We start from the raw sequence: 13,147 nt of genomic DNA, 5'->3' as shown, positions 1-13,147 counted from the left end.
TTATTTATATAGTGCTATCAAATTTCCCTATATACACAGTGCTGTAAACAGTGCTTAAATTGACCCTTTCCAAATCGGAATTTCAAATATTATTTTCAGCTCGGGCTCTGCGCTCGCATTATTGATTTTTGTGATGAAAAATGAAATGTATTCAGCTTGCCAGGATTCTGTCTAACTCTAAAACATGCGCACGCATGTTTTTTAGATACAAAGCTTGATCTTATTCTAAACGTGCTAAAATTATCCTGTTTCGAATCAGAATATCAAAAAATTTCTGTTCGCGCTTTGCGCTTGCATTATTATTGTAGTTAGATACCAAAAATTACCCATCCTTTTTCATGATTGACAAACATGAATCGATTGTCCGATTGGGGGATTTGAAATCTCATCTTTTTAGGTTGGAATATCAAAAATGTTCAGCTCGCGCTTCGCGCTCACATTATTTAATCGTTGAAATATGTATCGTCTTAATGGCTAACTGCAAAACATCCTTAACAGGTCCCTTTTCGACCAGGCCAGAACGAATATTTAACATTTCTGCTCGCGCTTCGCGCTCGTGGTAATTATCTAGTTACGTACGCGTCCTGTTCAGGTTCACAAACATTGCCCAAAATGTTCAATTTTCAGGACAAAATACATGAAATTTCATTTTTAGATTACATAGGGCTTAAGAGATTATTACACATTTATGTTGCTTATAAAGTAAAGCTAGGAAATGACTGTTAGGACATGGGCGTTTTGCCCCCCCCCCCCTAAAAAAAAGATAGAATCAAGACTAAGAAAAAATAGAGAGAAAAGGAAAGGGATTAGAATGAAATATAATATTATTTTCCAAATATTATGTCAAAATCTATCACAACCTTGTATTTTTGTAATAAAAATGTCAGCATATTTGCTTGCTCGCTTCGCTCACTGGCAACTTCTTATTAATTTTATGCGATACACAATCTCGAGCCCCCTCGAAATTGTTGGCTCATTACGCCACTGGGACAACCCCTTCAAAGAAACAAAAGAAATCAACTTTGAGCGGCCGATCGGGGAAAATATGGGTGAAAAAATGGCCCCTCACCCTATTGGCGGAAGCTGGGTCCACCCCTGACTTAGGCTTCCAGGATATAATACATGAAAAATCTATTAAAAAAAAATAAGATCGCGCTTCGCGTTCTCATTATTTATTTAGGCCTTGTGAGATACCTCAATTTGTTTTTGAGAATGAAATCTCAGATTTTCTTTGACGTCTACCCCCCCCCCCCATTTCATTTATTTTTTTTTAACTTGGTGCCCTCGCCACCCCCTAGTACGGAGCCTTGAAAATGCCATCAACGTGACGACATGGCGTGGTACTTTATCTTGCCATGTCTTAATTAATCATTGGCGGCGGAAGGCAAAAAAAATTAGGGGGTCCACCTGAAATTTTGGGATGGACACAGGTAAAAATTTGACAAGCAAATCAACCAATATTTATTGGAAGGACCACCAAAATTTTTGGACAAGAAAAAGAGGTTTTTAACCAAAATAAGGGGGGGACAAAGATTTTAGGGGGGATCCACCTCAATTAGGAGAGAGGGGGGCGTAGAAAACAAATTGACAACCAAAAAAAAAAGGTTCTCAACTAAAAATCTAGGGGGGACCGTCCCGCCGGCCCACCTCAAATTTAGGGGAGAAAGGTCCCCCCTCCGCTTCCGCCGCCTAAGTAATTAATACGCTTATTATTTCGACATAGCGATATATTCTATCTTGTCAAGTCGATATGTCCACATGGCGAAATATGAAGTGTACAAGTCCCGGCGGGAATCCGGATATATCGCTATGTTGACATGTAACTTATTTAAGTCGACTTGGCAAGATAAAATATCTCGCCATGTTCTTTTTATAAGTGGACTGACTTGGCAGGATAACGTATCGCGCCATGCGGACATAATAGGCTTATTTAGTCGACATGGCAAGATAAAGTATCTCGCCATGTCGTCAAGTCGATGGCATTTTAGAGGCTCCGTATGGCGTCTAGAGGGTAAATTTCCGGGGGTTAACAGTCCCTGACGATAAAAATATGGGGATAATATTTTCCTTGAAGTGGATGTCAGGGGGCGATTGTTTGGGTCATCGTTACATAACCCCATGGACTCGTATCATTGGCCTTTTGACCTCTCGATGGCATTGGATTTAACTATATCCTGATCATAATTTTACACACACCCCCGGGGGGGCCACTTCCATTCACGAGTGGATACCATGCGCGACCATGGGGTCTGGAAAAGCACCCTAAACACGTAATTTCCATATTCTGAAAATGCACCCCTTAACAAGTATTGGCGTGAGAAACCCTACCCTTTACAAGTATAGGAAACAAAACGATACTCTTGGCAAATGTTCCCTGAAATGAACCCCTAAACAAGTACAAGAATGTTTTATTGTTACGGGTCCTTCGGTCGTCGGCTTTACCGTATTTGGTTTGGTACGACCCCACCTTCTACACCTCGCGCAAATCGGACTCTAAACACGAAGTGTTGGGGCAAAAAGGACATCCTTTATAAAACATTTTAATTTTGTTTTATCATCCCCGCGAATTCGACCCTAAACACGTAATTTTCCTAGCGAAATAGATACCCTTTTTTCATTATTTTTGTGTTTTTGACACCCTTATCACGTTACGTACGTAACGTGCCCTATCGTGAAAAAGACATCCTTTTTACGTGTTTTTTTGGTCGCGCATGGTATCCACTCGTCAATGTAAGTGGCCCCCCCGGGCACACACCGCGGACTATCGGACCCGTGTTCTATCGGACCCGCGGACTATCGGACCCGCGGTCTATCGGGCCCGCGGTCTATCGGGCCCGCGGTCTATCGGACCCGCGGTCTATCGGGCCCGCGGTCTATCGGACCCGCGGTCTATCGGGCCCGCGGTCTATCGGGCCCGCGGTCTATCGGGCCCGCGGTCTATCGGACCCGCGGTCTATCGGGCTGTAACCAAATGATATGTTCCATTCACTTTTTCAGAAATGAGCAAAATGCGATTTGTTCCAAAATCGGATCGCAAACAGTCGTAAGGTGTGCGGTGGCCTTAAGGGTTTAAACCTTTGGTTTAAACCGAACCAGTGGCGTACCTAGGATTTTCCACAGGGGGGGCAAAACCGTCCGCCCAAAAAATTGACAAGCAAAAAAAAAAAAAAAAAAAAAAAAAAAAAAAGGTCTTCGATCACAAATAAAGGATTTCGTACCAGAAAAAAATTGACAAGCAAAAAAAAAAAAAAAAAAAAAAAGGGCTTCAAGCTCGTCAGGGGGGCATTGAAGGTCTTAAAGCTCGTCAGGGGGGGGGGGCAAAAAAGGTTTTTCAAGCCCGTCAGGGGGGGGGGGCAAAGATACGTTTTTTCATGGGTTGTGACTCGTCAGGGGGGGCAGAGTGCCCCCCCTGCCCCCCCGTAGGTACGCTAGTGAACCAAACCTTTATAAACGCAACTCTTTCTGCAACGGACCCCTGACCTGAAAAAAACCTTTTTTAGCTCATGTAGATGATGCGTAGGCCCAGTATGTTTTGATTAAATACGAGCTATGAAAAAATGATATAGACCCAAAAGGGGACTTATAAATTATAAGTTCCCTTTTGGGTCTATAACATTTTTCATAGCTCGTAATGATAAAGACTTTTTTGGTAGGAGAAAGTCCTTATACATAGGGGGTTCGTTTCTTACTATAATGTAAGCGCGCCATGCGCGAGCTTAAAACTTTTGGAATTCCGAAAAGGGGATCGTTTCATGAATGATAATAAATGTTTACCCAGGGCATAGACCCAGGGTAGCCACTTCAGTTCCGAAAACTGTTCTAATTTTCCTCTTCCGCATAACTACTCTTCTTTTTCTCCTTGTCCCCTTCTTGCGCCGCAAATAGGGGGCCACTTCTACACCCCCCCCCCCCCCTTCCCTGGATCCGCCTGCTGTGTAGGATACACGAGGCCGAGGGAGGGAGTGATTCACTTGTCGATCGAGAACCCCACATAGCTCCGCAAGCAACCCCCGTGCAAAACTCTTTGGCAGAAGTCGAGTCATGAAAGTGCATTTAGGCGCTGCTGAAACTTTCGCTCTGAGTCTGCATTCATGTGTAAGAAATCTGGTTGTCTGCTGTCCTGTCATAGACTTCTGGCAATAAGTAAGTTTTTGGTTTATTTCTATCGCGGGAAATATTACTGCACAGGGAACAGTAGATTCTGGAATCAAGCCTTTGTTTTATTTTCCTTGGACATCTATCTAATTCCAACCCCCATCGACCCAATCGCTTCCTTAGTTTGCATAATTTGCCGGGATCGGGAATTGGCTCAGGATCTTTCTCCGAGATCCAGTCCGCACCCCCTCGGCCTCCGGTATGTTACCCCGCTGTTTTGCTGCTTCGTCGCCGTTGGCCTGTGTCAAACCACATCCGTAATTTCAGTTACCTGTTTAGTGTGCACACGTTCACCCTTATATTTGTTAAATGTATTTGTTGATTTATGGATGAACTGATGAAAATTGTCCAAGTATTATAGCTAGCGTTAGGCCTTCTCTGTACATCTTAGTCTGTCATTTTAGGAAGTTAATGATGAAGTTGATGATGATGATAATGAAGAAGAAGATGATGATGATGATGATGATGTTGATGATGATGAAGATGATGATGATGAAGTTGATGGTGATGATGATGATGATGATGATGATGATGATGATGATAATGAAGAAGTTGATGATGCTGATGATGATGAATATATATTTTGGTTCTTGCTGTATTCATTCTATTTTACCTTCTGATTCTATCTTTTAAAAAATATTTTGGATTTTTTTCTTTGATATATATTTAATTTGTGGGGATCTATGACATGCTGATTAAAAAATTTGTACAATTATTTTGATGTATGTAGGCCTAGATTTATAACATTCAATATGTTATAGAGCAAAGATGTTTTCTAAAGGTCACTATTTTATATTACACAGAAAAATGTGGAAAATTTTACTTTGATCATTTCTGGAGGTACAAAAAGGCATGTAATTGCCTATTTATAGTTTCAGAAACAGCAGAAGAGAGAAAGAGAGCGAGAGATCTTTTTGTACTCTTTAATCACAAGTTTGAATTTACAGCAATATTGGAGTTGTTGCAAATTGAGGACTATCATTCCTTGCTAAATATGAAAATATATCTTTTTTTTTCTCAAATATTTTAGCTAGTTAACACTTAACATCATACATGTACTTGGGTGACCATTATCTGAATTGGTTTATCTTTGAAAGAAGAAAAAAGATTGACTGTCAGTTCTATTATAAAGTTTTTATTTTAGAGTGCAAAATGAAGTTTACATGTGTTTATTAAAACACATACCAGTCATAAAACTCCACAAAATTATTTTTAAAAAAATGAGGTCCCTATTCTTAACTTCATAAACTTTTGAAGACCAGGCAGCCAGTTCAAACATGCTCAAGAGTATTGCATTAACTTTATGAGATTCAGAGCCAATTCAAATCTCATTCACTTTCATTTTATGCACTTGTTTTGGATTCAATTATTTGATTGTTTAACTGTACTGTATACTTAGAATAGTAAATTTCAGAGCTGGCTATTAAAGGCACAGGGATTATATATTATTGCACGAATTTTAGAGTGTAGTTTTCATTTGTCTAATGCTGTAAACTATATCTCTTTACTTTAGATACCTCATCATCAACGGAGACTAATGTATTGACATTCACCTTCCAAGATCTTCGTCAAACCTCTATTTCCTAAATTTACTTTGCAATCATATCAGTCAGAATGACTCCACCAAGGACTTGTAGTAGACCAAGGTTATATGAGTTTATGATAATTTGTACAGTGCTTCTTGGAGTGGTTCAAGGATTCAGTGAAGACAATGGTGTTATTAAATGGGACGCATTCCCACCAGAACCGGACTATCAGTCAGGACTTCTTCAGATGCCACATACATTGAGGGATATTAATACAGTCGCTGTGGCTTTTATCCAAGCTCTTCCACCTAAAGAACTACCATGGGGTGAGTATGTGTCATCACTTCTGAATCGGGGGGGGGGGGGTGGGTTGGCAGGGAAAAGATTACAGAGTATTTTTGGCATTTTCACCCCTAAAATGATTAAGAGCCCTGGAAAAAAAAAAATCCTTAAAAAGGTTTTCCAATGATGCCGATTTGTGCAGTAAGTTGTGAAAAGTAGCCCATCCCCCCCCCCCCCCTATGAAAAAAAAATATTGTGCCTGCTACATCTCGTTTAGAACTGTTCATTGAAGTTTCTTATCAAGATACTCTATGTCCCAATGATTCAATATTCAACATCATATCTATCTTAGCTCATCCAGAGAAAAGGCAATATACAATGCATTGCATTTATGGTAAATATTATGCAATGTGTTGGTTATCAGTGCTTGTTCTGTGAAATGATACATGGCTAGAATATTGATTCATTATTTTAATTCAGAATAAATGGTACATGTTTTATCTTGGCTAGGAGAATTTAATAAAGAATGACTCGGGTATGCCACAAGTAATCTCCCAAACATATAACATCATTCTTAAATTCAGTACATCAATACTAGGATTTATGGAATATATTATTTTTCATGCAACATGATCAGATATATGTTAAAAAACACTAAATTTCTTTATTGAATCAGTGCCAAAAAGTCATTATTGAGTAAACTTAATAAAAAAAATTTAAATTCTGTTTGTGAACAGAGAATATCATGTCATCTATATAAAGGCAAAGATCAGACTAGATAACACACACTTGTCACCGAACAGACAGGAAAAAGCGCATTAAATTATTAGTCATTATAGAGTTACTTGGTTGAGTCTTCCTCATTAGAATACTGTAGGTGGATTACCACATGTCCTATTAGGTAACCTGAAACCTGTTCACCCAATCCCTATGCACTTGTCTCGGTGATCTCTAGGATTTGATTTTTCATGTTTTTGTAATATAAGGGATCATTATAACATTTTCTCCAAGAATGTCACCAGATTATTGAAGTATTTGTTATGGCCTCTCCTTTACAGTGCGTATCAAAAAAAAGGTTTACACTTAGAAAAAATCCTGTAAAATTAAACATTGGTAATATCCTGGTGATTTTTCCACATTTTAACAGTGGTACAGATCCATTTAAGCGAATGACGATATAACTGTCGAAAAATATTTCCGCTTGAGTGAGCACCACGTACTTTTGAAAAGTTAGTGAAAAATGATTTGCGCAGAACTTTGAAATAGTTATGCGAATAAAATTAGACCTTTATCATGAAGAACACATGGAATTTAGCTAGTAAAATTTATTTGAATATATCTTTTACCTTTTTAAATTGTTTCCTTGCCCAAAACACTTCGGAAAGTGCATTGTGCTCCACACACCGAGGCCATCGTGACGATATTTGCTTTACACTGAGCTGCTATTTACATGAAACGGCTTAGGCTTGATTTTCATTTTGTTAATCATCGTCAAGCTTGGGAAAGGTGTTGAGAAACGAGTATTGAATGAAAAATGAAATGTAAAACCACTTTAAATGATAAAATCTTATTGAAAAATGCTGGAGATGTCTGATATAAACTTTTGTTCAGATTCAGTTATGTCCACAGATCCTGCTGGCACAAAAAGGGTAAAGGTTGTGCTTTACTAAGTGTTGACATTTTCAGTTTGGGAGGCAAAATTGTTACAAAATGCTTCAATGTATTCGTTTTATTTCAATTGACTAAAAGTGCAAGGGAAATGTATAAGAAATGTTTCGCAGGGTAATTTTGATTTCGCCCTTTCCCTTTGACACAGCGTGAAAACGATCATTTCTGCGAGCTTTACAAAATTGGACAGTGCTCACTCAAGTGTAACATTCTGTCAAAACTTTTACTTCCATTGGATAGATGAGACCCAAACCCAAGAATATATGTGAAAAAATTACCAACATGTTGTATATTTTTTAATTCCCAGGGCTTTTTCGAAGTGTAAACTTTTTTTTGATATGCACTGTCTAAATGAGAGTTGTAATCTGAACATTAGCTTAAAAGTTGTCAATGAAGTATTTGAATTTATTTTAGTACTATTATTAAAAATTCAATTTTCGGTTTATCCATGAACTCCTGTTGTTGCTTAATTCTTAGTGATGCAGCAGCAATTTCAGATATTACCTGATAATATTGTGAATATGATATTGATACTTCACTGAATGAATGATATCAGATCCATGATAAATCACCTCTTATAACAAAACAAAAAACAACAATAACAAAAAAACACTTGTCTATTAAAAAAATGTGTCAATTTTGGGTCATCATGTATTCTAGTGTTGTAAGACAGCCCTAACATTATTCCCCATTACTTATTTGTACCATGGTCCAGGGGAAAACATCACAAAAATGTTACCCCTACCAAGTTTCCCCCTCTTTATACCGACATGTATATTCTGACAAATATCTGTTTGCCATTAATTGAAATGGGGTTGATGATATTTGCAGACTTTGCATAACCCTTAATATGTACTGGTTTTTTTTTGTATAGTCTAAGCAAAATTTGTCAGTCTTGAAACAATATTTTCCCCGAAAATTATTAATCTTGTATAACACATTCAGAAGAGTATAGTTCGAGTTACAGAATTGCATAATGGAAGCAACTTGCATTTCAATGGCTATAGCCCTTTTAAGAAAGTTAGATCCGAGCCATTTGTAATATTACCGCAAGAGAATTATGCTCACTTAATATCACTCTTGTATGTTTTGAAGAGCTGAACACATTGGCCTGTATTCTGAAGGCCATGGTCTAAGTCTATGCCAAATTATGGGAAGCCAAGATTGTTTGCATTATATATTTCAAAATTTTTCTGTGCTCATTAGTTATGATTGAGAAAACTATTTTACTTACTACTTCCAGATAGTTCTGAATAATTTGAGTGTCAACTAAACTGACCATTAGAGATTTTTGTCTCAATTGGCCTTCCATGGTTAAACTACAACTTGAAACCAGAGTTTAAATTAAACCTGACTTCAGAATACGGGCCATTATCATATTTTGTGTTTTCAGTTTAAAATTTAACCAGAAATAATTTGTGTAATGACAAATGATAAGATCTTTGTTGATTAATTTAAGCATTAAAGGACAAGTCCACAAATGTTGATTTGATTGAAAAGAGAAAATTCCAACAACACTGAAAATTTCATCAAAATTGGATGTAAAATAAGAAAGTTATGACATTTTAAAGTTTTGCTTAATTTCACAAAACAGTTATAAGCACATCCTGGTGGGTATGCAAATGAGGAGACTGATGACGTCATCCACTCACTATTTCTTTTATTATTCATGAAATGGGGAATATTCTATTTTTCTCCTCGAGTGAAACAATGAATAATTCCTCACTGAACATGTGGAATGAGCATTGTTTAATATTATATGATTCAGTCAAGTTGGTCCTTATTGTCAAATCTATAAAAAAATGAAATATTGTGTAATTCAAACAATAAAAAACAAAAGAAATAGTTAGTGAGGGACATCATCGACTGTCTCATTTGAGTTGTGCATATCACTGTTTTTTGAAAAATAAGCAAAACTTTAAAATGTCATAACTTTCTTATTTTACATCCGATTTCGATGTAATTTTCAGCGTTTTGCTAGTTTGATTTTTCTCTATTTATTCAAATCAACATTATTCTGGTGTGGACTTGACCTTTAAATAATAATTTTTGTATTATGATAATTTTTGTCTCGCCTGCATAGCAGAGCGAGACCATAGGGCATAGGCACGGCTTTTCCGACGGCTGCGGCATCAACATTGAAATCTTAACCAATTAAGGTTAAGTTTTTGAAATGTCATCATAACTTAGAAAGTATATGGACCTAGTTCATGAAACTTGGACATAAGAGCAATCAAGTATCCCTAAACATCCTGTGTGAGACCAAGGTCAAAGGTCATTTAGGGTTAACAAACTTTGGTAACATTGGGGGTATTTGTGGCATTGTCATCACAAATGTAAAAGTTTATGGATCTAGTTCACATAAGAGCAACCATGTATCCCTGAATATCCTGTATCCGTGTTTCAGCCTTTCAGGTCACATGTCCAAGATCAAAGGTCATTTAAGATCTATAAACTTTAGCCATGTTAGGGGTATTTGTTGAATTGGCATCATAACTTAAAGTTTATGGATCTACAGTAATTCATGAAACATAGACGTAAGGGTAATCAAGTATGAATGATTGTTTTGCACACATCTTAGGTCACATGATCATGGTCAAAGGTCATTTTGGGTCAATGGACATAGTATTTTATTATCATATGTATGTTTTCTTTTGTGAATAATTATCCTATTCAATAGCTGTTTTCAAAGTCAGCACTGCTGCTATATTGAATCGTGTAATGCAGGGAAGACTGCCAGAGGCATTCCACTTGTTCATAATTACATCACATATTTTATATTTTCTCTTTGAACTGAATATTTTCACAGATCTTTACAGAGGAATAATCAATGGAACTGTAGACTTTTCAGATCCAATGTTGGTAAGTCCACTTTACTATTTGTCTGGTTAAATCTGATTAAGAATAAAATTTGAGTAGAAAATTAAATCTTTGCAAATAAAGCCTGTGTGAGTTGTGTACAAAAAGTGAAAACTGTATTTTAGAAAGAACGAAATGTGTCGTTTACAATTTTTATTCAACTTAATTAGTGTTGAGTTAGACTGAAACTAATTAAGGAAAAATTACCATATTTGGTGGTTTAGCCCACTGTTTTGTGGTTCCCTAGAAATGATTATCATTAATGATAATTTATGAAATTTTGCTATGGATCGTAATCACGTGATTGTCCAAAATCTATCAGGTGACCTGTTATTGCTTTTAGCCTTAGAGCAAGATAAATTTGCTAATTATATCTGACACTAGTTCTAATTGACTGGTCATGGTTTAGGGATGAAGATTGTTTACCAAATAACAAGGATCCACTTCACTATCTTTTTACAAAATATGTAATCGAACAATATTCTTCATTATGATTTTTGTTTCCAAAATTTATTTGTACTTTTCTTTTGCAGTATGTGGATCACACAGTAGCGTTCATGGCTCTGTTTGCCATTGCAGTTATCTTCATGATATTCATGCCTATAACTGGGATCATCTTCTGCTGCTGTCGTTGCTGTGATAGGTGTGGGGCTCACATGCTACAACGAGAGGAAGATAACGTACCATGGAAGAGGGCGGGCTTCGCCTGTGGGCTACTCATCGTCTCCATCATTATGACGTAAGAAATCCTCCCTGATTATTTCACTTTCATTAACTTAATACAGGGCTAAAATTAATCCTGTGCCATTGTATCTTTCCTATTGTTCCCATTAGTGCTATAGAAATTTTGCCTTGCCATCACATTGTTAAAATTTAAAGCCTGTGATATTAGCCTGGTTGAATTCATAATGCTTAATTAAACAAACTGTACTAAAATTATTTTTAATTGAAACCCAAATAACACGATTAAAAAGAAATTATTTTCCAACTTATATCAAAAGTCTGATTTTAACATGCATACACTTGAAAATTGAAATTCTACAACAATTTGATAATGTTATTTGATATTATTTCACTTTACCAAAGTTTTCTTTTATTTGATGTACCTCTGTTTATGCCAATTTGTCTAAAGTAAATTGTTCTTGTATAGGGCATATCTCATTATGAATATAACATCTCTATGCGCGTCCAAAAGACTTGGATATTAACACGGCTTTAGCTTGGTAGCCGTTATTACAGTGCATACGCATTTCAAGGAATTACCTTGTACCCATTTACTTCACCTGGGTCGAGTGCACCACACTGTGGATCCATTCCTTGCTGAAGGAAACTACGCCATGTCTGAGATTTGAACCCACAACCCTCTGTTCTAAGTCCGAAGACTAATCCACTGGGCCACAAAATTGTTAGCAGCCTGCCCCATGTGAGGATCGAACTCACGATCCTTAGATTATGAGACTAACTTGCTGCCTACAGCTACTGCGCTAACGAGGCCACCATATTCATGTAACTGATAATATACCGTAACATAATCAAGTGTAGGCTGTATGTTTCTGGCAATTGTGTAAACGTCTGTTCATATTCACTGTATATAATTTCACATAATAGTTTTATTTATTCAATATGGTATTTAGATATTTTTACTTGAGGTTGTGGAACAAAATAAATATCAGATTTGGATGAATGAAGACAAACTTGACCTTGAACTTGAAAAAAATATTAATATAATCAGGCATCTTCAACTACTAGTATTCTGAGTCATTTAGATACAAATAATTTCTGCAACATCAAATGAAATATTGTTCATTCTTCCAGATTTTAGTTTCTCTTTTTAGTATTATTAAAAAGTAAAGATGAACTTTAGCACTCAGAGTTGTCAATGATTTAATTTTGATTTTGAAATCTAAGTTAATTGTTAGCATACATCATCAAAGGTCTCGATCTAAATAGGTTGTATGCATGCAAACCCACAATTGAGAAATGATGAAAACTAGCCAGTAAAAAACTGAGTGTGCTGAAGCGAAATGCACCACTTTGGCATTTGCATTAACATTCATTCACTATTCATTTATTTGATTATCATTTCATTTACATGTATGTCATTTTTTTTTTTTTTTTTTTTTTTGGGGGGGGGGATTGACTTTATGAGATTTTGTTACATTTTTGCATGGAGATTGGGTGTATTGCTTTTATGACGTAGATCCTTTGCTCGTGCCAGATCTATTAAATATCATTTTGGAGCCATTGTTGAGATTTTGTTTTCCGGATTATCATCTCCAAGGAGAAGTTTCAAGGTGTATCAGGAAACCTATGCATGCAGACTGTTGATCTTGATAAAGTTCAGATTCTCTACGTATTTCCTTCAAAGAGTCTCAGGGAAACTTCTCATGCCTTAAATGTACAGATCCTGTTTAATTCAACCCGTACACTCAATCAAATTCATTAATTTTTCATTATTCTTTTTTACAAAAAGTTTTGTCCTGCATTCCAGCATTAACCTTGGCAAGTGTGAATGAATCGTGGATGCAAGGACAGGCTAATTTTAGCTCTGATGCCTTTGAGTAGGAAGGAGAAATTTCCTTAAAATGATTTGCTGCTGTAAAGTGTGTGCTCTCCAATGTAACATAGACCTGTGCAAATTGAGGATTTAAATGAAA

At 36.6% G+C, this 13,147-nt stretch overlaps 1 protein-coding gene across 4 annotated transcripts in view; it reads left to right on the top strand.

Moving 5' to 3' along the window:
* Positions 1-4,017: 4,017 nt before the first annotated feature.
* LOC129273363 (prominin-1-A-like) overlaps positions 4,018-13,147 on the top strand; it is a 39,355-nt gene continuing 30,225 nt past the window's right edge. For 3 of the 4 annotated variants that reach the window (XM_054910390.2, XM_054910388.2, XM_054910389.2), the window contains exons 1-4: positions 4,026-4,143; positions 5,669-6,007; positions 10,441-10,493; positions 11,024-11,229. In XM_054910390.2, coding sequence (XP_054766365.2) covers positions 5,770-6,007; positions 10,441-10,493; positions 11,024-11,229 — 497 coding nt within the window. In that variant the 5' untranslated portion in view covers positions 4,026-4,143; positions 5,669-5,769. Of the gene's footprint in view, positions 4,144-5,668; positions 6,008-10,440; positions 10,494-11,023; positions 11,230-13,147 lie in introns of all 4 variants that reach the window. The other variant, XM_064107581.1, reaches the window with a different exon arrangement.

This window comes from Lytechinus pictus, chromosome 12, assembly GCF_037042905.1.
Source record: "Lytechinus pictus isolate F3 Inbred chromosome 12, Lp3.0, whole genome shotgun sequence".
NCBI classification, from domain to species: Eukaryota; Metazoa; Echinodermata; class Echinoidea; order Temnopleuroida; family Toxopneustidae; genus Lytechinus; species Lytechinus pictus.
The sequence above is the reverse complement of the archived record's forward strand: the minus strand, read 5'-3'. Positions and strand labels throughout refer to the sequence as shown.